Genomic DNA, 8,053 nt, shown 5'->3' with positions numbered 1-8,053 from the left:
TCGGTGACGTCGAATCGATAACAATGTAACCAGATTTAGCTACCCCTAAGTAGTGCTGAAAAATATTCTGCTTTAATAATAGGAGTCGATGTCGATATACATAAGTAAGATTCTGTTAGAAATTTTTTCGCCCAAAAATAGAGACGTTTTTCCTTGTCATTCGGAAAATGCCATGAGTAAACATAAAATTAAGAAAACTAAACAGTACACTAGCTAAATATACAAAATTTGGGTGTTTAAAGTTGCTTTCCTTACAGTTTTAGCAAGTTGAATTCCTGATTTTCTTTTGTCTGAAAGGGTACGAGAGTAATAGAAAAGATGAAGATGGCTGATGGATCGACAATTTTGCGCAGAAACCGACCGGGAACTAAGTCTAAGGTAACTATATACATAGGCTTCTTAGCTCGATTTATGAGCCACAAATTCATGTAAAAATGTTACTTTTCCTTTAGGATTTCTGTCGCTGGCCTGATGAGCCGCTGGAGGAAATGGACAGCACCCTGGCGGTGCAGCAGTTCATACAGCAGATGATCAAGCGGGATCCTAGCAACGTGGAGATAATTTTAGCGATGCCAGAGGCCCAAGATGAAGGCGTTTGGAAATATGAGCACTTACGTCAATTCTGCATGGAGCTAAACGGATTGGCCGTACGCTTGCAGAAAGAGTGTTCTCCCACAACATGTACACAGATGACAGCGACTGACCAGTGGATTTTTTTGTGTGCTGCTCATAAAACACCAAAAGAATGTCCAGCGATTGATTACACCAGGCATACCCTAGACGGAGCTGCTTGTCTACTCAACAGCAATAAATATTTTCCAAGCAGGTATGGGTAACAACCAACTAATATTCGCATAGTGCAAACGAAGTAAATTTTTCAGAGTATCCATTAAGGACTCATCGGTTACGAAATTGGGATCGGTCTGCCGGCGTGTGTACCGAATTTTTTCCCATGCATATTTCCATCATCGTCGCATTTTTGATGAATTTGAAGCCGAGACATTTTTATGCCACCGATTTACCCATTTTGTTACAAAATACAGTCTTATGTCAAAAGAAAATCTAATTGTGCCCATCAATGAAGGGGTCGAGAGTACAGGCCCTGGTGAAAGTGAAGCCTAAATACTTACCAACAGCCACTGAAGAAAATACTACAACAACTCATTAAACCGCGATTCCCCTACATATATTTTTTTCTAATAATAATATAGAGCTTGCAAAATAGTTTCCTTTTTGGGTCATTAAAAAAGATAAACGGTTATTTAAAAAGATTCCCTATAAGATAAATTATGAATTATATTGAACTTCTAATTTTAAATAAATTATGTGCAGACACTCAGAATACAGTCGAAAAGAAACTTACAGACTCATTCTATGTAGTGTCTCTTGACAACAAATGACTGGTTAAATCTTTTCATTATATTAAGTGGATTAAGTCTTTTAGGCAAAGCTTTGATATGCGTAGAAAAAATGATTTCTTCGATTTTTTTTTATTGGAATCCAAATTTATCTACATATATACATACGTATGTATGTACAGTGGCGGACACGAATTTAAGACGTTTTTTTTTTTTTTTTTTTTAGTTCTAATTTTCTCGGCTCCTAAATAACTTAATCGAGTCATTTTTTCTGTAATTTCTTGGTTATTGTGTTCAGATTATGAACCGTAAAAATGGTCTTCATAGACCAATCCGTTTTTTTCACAGGTGCGTTTGAACAAAGAGAAGTCCGTTTTTTGGGGGGCATTTATTTAAGACGTTTTTTCCAAAATCTTAAATATTAAAGATAGACGTTTGAAATCTTCGAAGAAGTTATAGATCTAGCAAAACTAAGATAAACTGCATACAATAATTTTTGAATTTAGCCCCAACTTTCGATTTGGAGCCATTTAAAAATCTGAATTTTGTATGGAAATTTTTGGTCCTTTGGGCGAGTCCATTTTACGAGACTAATTCATACTAAAGTACTTTTTTTCTTGAATTACGAAAGAAAGTAAATTGAATTTCCCGTCGAATGACATATTTTTGATTCAAATCGGATAAAAATGAGATACTTTTCATTGCCTATCAATTTGGGAAATTTTTTTCAAAACTGTATGTAGGTATATGGGCATTTCCGCCGAAGTGTCAACCAAGAGCAAAATATTAAACCATTTTGAAACTCTTTGTTTTTATACCCTTGCAAAAAGGGTATATTAATTTTGGTCAGAAGTGTGCAACGCATAGAACGAAGCATCTCCGACCATACAAAGTATATATATTCTTGATCAGCACGACGAGACGAGTTCAACTAGCCATGTCCGTCCGTCCGTCTGGATCAACGCAAACTCCTCCTAGACCGTAAGAGCTACAGAGCACATAGGCTTGTATATACTGCAGGGGTTGCCGGATCGGACCACTATATCATATAGCTCCCATACAAACCCCAAAGTCACGAACAGTGACTTTTCTCAACAACTTCGCTATTTTCTATGTTATTATCGTGAAACTTAATATTAGAGAGTTTATTACGCTTATAAACGACTGTGCCAAATTTGATCAAGATCGGATGACTATATCATATAGCTCCCATAGGAACGATCGGTCGAAAACAGTGACTTTTGTAAATAATTTCGTTACTTTTACCGCGATTGCTTTCAAATTAAACATTTGTTAGTTAAGTATATATGTATGTTAATGACTGTGTCGAATTTGATAAAGATCGGGTGACTACATCATATAGCTCCCATAGGAACGATCGGTGGAAAACAGTGATTTTGATCACTATCTTCGTTATTTCCTATGATTGTAGGCCATTCTTTCGCAAACATAAGCCCTATTAGATAAAACGTTCTTCCACATTGATGGCTAATAGGTAAGGAAAGAGTTACCAAAACAGTTGCAAGCGTATACAAACTTTGACGCGGTCGAAGTTAGCCCTGGCCCTCTGTTTTTTTTTAATTCTTACAGTATAAATTTGTTAACTATAATGAGCAAATCGTGATAAAGTCAGAAATTTTTTTTACACTACAATCATTAAAAAAAAATCGGCATTTTAATGCAACCCGCATAATTTGTAAATTATCGAATATTCTTAGCCCACTTTTATAAGACCCAAAGATCAAGAGAAGTTGAATTGTTGGGAGCAAATGACAGTACTTATCTGTATTACCCTTGTCCGTTCGACATGTCCGTGCAAATAAATTTAATCTTTTTTTTTAAAGCAAAATATTTTTAGAATACCATTCAAGAATGATCCTTAAATTCTTAAACTCTTGCAGAGGGTATTATAAAATTGGTCAGATGTTTGTAACGCACAGAAGGAGACGTTTCCGACTCCATAAAGTATATATATTCTTGATCAGCATGAGAAGCTGAGTCGATATAGCTATGTCCGTCTGTTCGTACGTGCTTATGCGTTTTACTCAGCCATCTTAAGAGCTTTCGGGCTGAAATTTTTTTTTTTTTTTTTTTTTTAACGTTTAATATGTATTTGTTGAATCTACTCTTAAATTAGAGCCTAACAACAAGTTTGAGATATTTTTCTTAGTCTAGTACTTAAGATAAATCCTGGGGATATTGCAGGCGGCCCTAATCACTTGTTATTGGGTTGGTCTGTCATTTCTTTTAAGACGAGTTCTATTATTAGTTCTCGTAAGGGAATTGGCAAGAATTGTGCACCCAGTTTCGCCGAATACTTTAGTTGTTGACTACCTATTTCAGATTTTACGCTAGGTATGTATATTTAGATCATTTTAAATGTTGCCGTTCCGTATATACCACGGGGCACCCGTGATTGATCTTAAAATCTTCGACTGCGCTCTTTGTATAATATCGACATTGCTGGTACTTGCATTTCCCCATAGTACGGCTCCGTAAGTCCAGATGGGTTTCAGTACGGAGTTGTATAGGAGGACTTTATACTCCAGACGTAGAGGGGACCGAGCATTGATGATACTGGCTACTCGCTTTCAGTTTAAGCTGTGACTTTTTTGTTTCGATGTGCTTGCGCCAAGTTAGTTTTCTTCCTAGGTGGATGGCAAAGTAAGTGACATCCACGGCTTGAGGAACTGTTTAGCATTAGAGCTGGACAGTTTCTTCTATTAAGCGTAAATATAACATGTTTGCATTTCTGCTCGTTGACCCGGATACGCCAGGTTGCTAGCCATTCCTCTACCACCTTGAGGTGTTCCTCTAATTTTGCAGAGGCTTGTATTGGGCATTTGGATCTGCTGAGGATTGCCGTGTCATCAGCAAAAGTGGACGTTGTGAGTCCTAAACTCGTTGGTAAGTCTGCAGTGTGCAGTAGGTAGAGCAATGGGCCGAGTACACTGCCTTGCGGTACACCAGCTTTGATTTCAAAATCAGCCGAGACGGAGCCATTACATCTTACAGCGAATTTCCTATTGTAAAGGTAAGATTCCATGAGTTTGTGGGTGTACGTAGGCAGTTTTTGCCGGATTTTGAACATCAGACCCTCCAGCCAAACTCTATCGAAAGCCTGGGAAAGACAGCCGCACAGTATTCTTTTAGTTCGAATGCTGTTCGTATTTCGGATGTTATGCGATTGACTTGTTTAATTGTACCATGTTTTTTGCGGAAGCCGAACTGGTGTGAAGGGATTGTGTTCTCCGATGCCAGAAATGAGTTTAGTCGGATCTGCAAAAAGCTTCGAAAGACATGGCAGCAAACTAATTGGCCTATAGGATGATGGCTGGGTTTTGTCCTTTCCCACTTTAGGAATCATGATGCTAGTGGACCTTTTCCATGTTCTTGGGAAGTAGCCAATTCTTATTAGAGCGTTGAACAGTTTGCAAATGTATTGTATGACAATGATAGGGAGTTCTACGATCATTTTCGGTGTGATTAGGTCATGGCCAGGGGCTTTTTTCGGCTTTATGTGGTTTTTAATAACTGCAGTGATGCAGATGAGTTTGATGTTGGATTTGGTTGGAAAACCATTTTAAGATGTGTGGCAAATACGGATGCCCTCTCTTCGTCACTGCGGGCCCGGTTGGACTCCTTATCGGTGAAATTGTCTCTGTGGGAACGCTTAAAGTTGGGTGGGCTTTCCACAGAGGATGTTTAGTGCTGGTTGAGCTGCGCTTTTCTATGTATTTCCTTTGAGCCCAGCTTTCCTCTTGTCTTAACGCCTTGGAGAGGTTGCGATTAGCATGCCTTAGGCGAAGTTTTGCTGCTGGTGAGCGAGTAATCTGCCATTCTCTTCTTAGACGTCGTTTTTCCGTTACTAATTGTTCTATCCGCCGATTCGTAGGCCTGTCAACAGGATTAGTGTAAGAAGAGGCAGGTGGAGTAGATACTCTTGCTGCAGCTCCCATCATAGAATCAAGTGCAGAGACGCACATATCAATGTCCGCTGCAGCATCCAGTTTCGGCGAACAGTCAATGTGGGCACTCATGGAGATTTTAAATTTAAGCCAATTTGTTTTGTTGTTTGTAAGCCTACAACCCAAACCACTATTAATTGGTACGGCAAGTTTTTTTTCAAAGTTCGAATTTCAATTGGTTCTATTTATTTGCAATTGCTAATTCAATATACGAGTTTATACTTTTTGGAAAGGTTATTTTATTATCTTTCATTTGGTATCAAAATACTAATTTGTTTCATATTAGAAAAACTTAAAAAGTTTATTTAAATGAAACCATGTCAAAAACACCAAAAAATAGTGTGACCATTATTAATTGGTACGGCAACTTTATTTTAAAAAAAACTTGAGAAGAAGCGAAAATATGAAAAGAAACTGCAAAAATAACGGTGCATAGAAGGTAACGATAAAAGAAAACGAAAACATGTGACTTTTACTTGTCATTTTAATCTAATTTTGTCAAAAATGGTTTGGGGCAAGCCGGTGTGTGAGCAAATTCGCAGTTTGATCATTGAAAAAGTTAAATTGGGAAACAGCTATGGCGAAATATCTAAGAATCTTAATCTTGCTAAATCAACGGTGCAGAATATTGTGCAAAAATACAAAAAGGATGGCAACATTAACAATAATACAGCCAACAGAGGTCGTGTCTCAAAGATTACTCCACGCGACATAAGAGCTTTGGAGACTCTCATAAGGCAAAATAGGCAAGGTACTGCTAGAGATATGTCCTCAAAGTGGTCTGAAATGATCGGAAAATCCGTAAAAAGAAACCTTTGCTAACATCGTTGCAAAAGAAAAAGCGGTTGCTATGGGCTAAAAACAGAAGGAACTGGGTGCAGAGACAGTGGAACTGCATTATTTTCAGCGATGAATCGAGATTTGAAGTATGTTCCGGTCATTACCGTAACAGAGTCATACGCAATAGCAAGGAAGCGTATCACAAAGATTGCTTACAACGCACGGTAAAGTTTTCCACGAGCACAATGGTGTGGGGATGTATGTCTGGAAATGGTGTAGGAGAGCTCCACTTTATAGATGGCACTGTGAATGCAGAAAAATACAAAGATATTTTGCAAAAGTTCCTCATTCCATCAATACCAAAGCTTTCTGACTGTGGGGAATATACCTTCCAACAAGATGGTGCGGCTCCGCATACCGCAAAATCCACCAAAAATTGGCTTCAGGTGAATGGCATTAATGTGTTAGACTGGCCATCATCAAGCCCAGACCTGAGCCCAATAGAAAATATTTGGGGTTTGACGAAAAAAAAAGTTGCGAAATGACCCTCAGCGAACCCTGGCAGGATTAAAGTCAAAAATTCAAGAAGTTTGGGATTCAATAATAATAGATTGTAAAAACCTAGTTAATACTATGGGAGATCAAATTAGGGCAGTCATTTTAAATAAAGGAGATGTTACTCAGCTTTAATAACAAATAAAGTTGCCGTACCAATTAATAATGGTCACACAATTTTTTGGTGTTTTTGACATGGTTTCATTTAAATAAACTTTTTAAGTTTTTCTGATATGAAACAAATTAGTATTTTGATATTAAATGAAAGATAATAAAATAACCTTTCCAAAAAGTATAAACTCGTATGTTGAATTAACAATTGGAGATAAATACAACCAATTGAAATTCGAACTTTGAAAAAAAACTTGCCGTACCAATTAATAGTGGTTTGGGTTGTATATGGGCGATCGAGTACTTGAGGTCTTGTTAATGGAGTGAATAGCACTGGAGAGTGATCGGAAGCTAAATCTAGCAGTGTATCCGCAGTGATCCGATTACTTGGAATCCTCTTGGTTACTGCGAAATCAATCAAGTCAGGCACTTTTTGTGGATCTGTGGGCCAATAAGTAGGCCTACCCGGTGAGACGCAATCCATCTTATTGAGAGGGTAGACTATTGTGTTGTACAACTGCTTGCCTTTAGGATTTACCAGGCGAGATTCCCAGTGCGTATGTTTGGCGTTATAGTCCCCTGCTGCAATGAAGCGATCTCCGAGTGTGTTAAAGAAATCGGAAATTCCTTTTCAGAGATTGAGAAGCGTGGTGGGCAGTACATGGCAACCAATGTAGTGTTGCCGCAGCTGGTTTGGACGGTTATAGCAGTTGCTTGTAGGTGCTGTGTTTCAAATCTGTTGAGGAACGAGTGTTTTATACGATTTTTGATTAGGATACCAGTCCCGCCATGAGCTTTTCCGTCTGGATGGTTTGTTGCATAGAAGGTATATTTTGGTATTTGAAAATTATTTTTTGATGTTAAATGTGTTTCCGAAATCAGCAAAACGTCGATTTCACTTGAGTCTAGGAATAGTTGCAGTTCATTTTTGTGCTTGGAGATGCCGTTAGCATTCCAAAGACATAGACGTAGGGAAGCCATTATTTATTCTCGATAAGCTTCTGGATATGCAGGTTTTGATTCCGCATCAGTTCGTGCATACAGTTTTGCATGAATTTCATAAAAGTTGTCATGTTTTGATTAAGTGAGATCAATAGGGCCTCTAAACCACTTGGAGTTTGCTGGCCAAGCTCTGGTGCGCTAGGTTGCGGATTCTGTAGATGGTGGAGTGACGGGGTCTCTTTTGCGGGCTCCGTCTGTCCAGTTCAGAGCACACTAGCGAAGGATACACTAGGACTGTATGTAGCAGGCATGTTAGATGATCTAACAGCCTTGGCGAAG

General features: G+C 38.4%; 1 protein-coding gene across 3 annotated transcripts; it reads left to right on the top strand.

Moving 5' to 3' along the window:
• Positions 1–38: 38 nt before the first annotated feature.
• On the top strand, positions 39–1,397 carry Mob4 (MOB kinase activator 4). 3 transcript variants are annotated; one of them, XM_068287712.1, is made up of 4 exons: positions 39–104; positions 243–378; positions 453–826; positions 882–1,397. In XM_068287712.1, exons 2-4 carry the CDS (start codon positions 319–321, stop codon positions 1,120–1,122), a joined length of 675 nt encoding a protein of 224 aa, XP_068143813.1. In that variant the 5' UTR covers positions 39–104; positions 243–318; the 3' UTR covers positions 1,123–1,397. The 3 variants fall into 3 exon arrangements, with proteins under 3 accessions (XP_068143813.1, XP_068143815.1, XP_068143814.1); XM_068287714.1 differs by having other exon boundaries at positions 87–104; positions 258–378; XM_068287713.1 differs by having other exon boundaries at positions 99–176.
• The last annotated feature ends 6,656 nt before the right edge of the window (positions 1,398–8,053 follow it).

Source organism: Drosophila tropicalis, unplaced genomic scaffold (assembly GCF_018151085.1).
Source record: "Drosophila tropicalis isolate 14030-0801.00 unplaced genomic scaffold, ASM1815108v1 contig_573, whole genome shotgun sequence".
In the NCBI taxonomy this organism is placed as follows: domain Eukaryota; kingdom Metazoa; phylum Arthropoda; class Insecta; order Diptera; family Drosophilidae; genus Drosophila; species Drosophila tropicalis.
The sequence above is the reverse complement of the archived record's forward strand: the minus strand, read 5'-3'. Positions and strand labels throughout refer to the sequence as shown.

Excerpts from the sequence above, each read along its gene's own strand:
- Mob4 (XM_068287712.1), top strand. The coding sequence starts at position 319 with ATGAAGATGGCTGATGGATCGACAATTTTGCGCAGAAACCGACCGGGA. Across the intron at positions 379-452 it reads GACCGGGAACTAAGTCTAAG|GATTTCTGTCGCTGGCCTGA; the intron begins GTAACTATATAC and ends CTTTTCCTTTAG. Across the intron at positions 827-881 it reads AATAAATATTTTCCAAGCAG|AGTATCCATTAAGGACTCAT; the intron begins GTATGGGTAACA and ends TAAATTTTTCAG.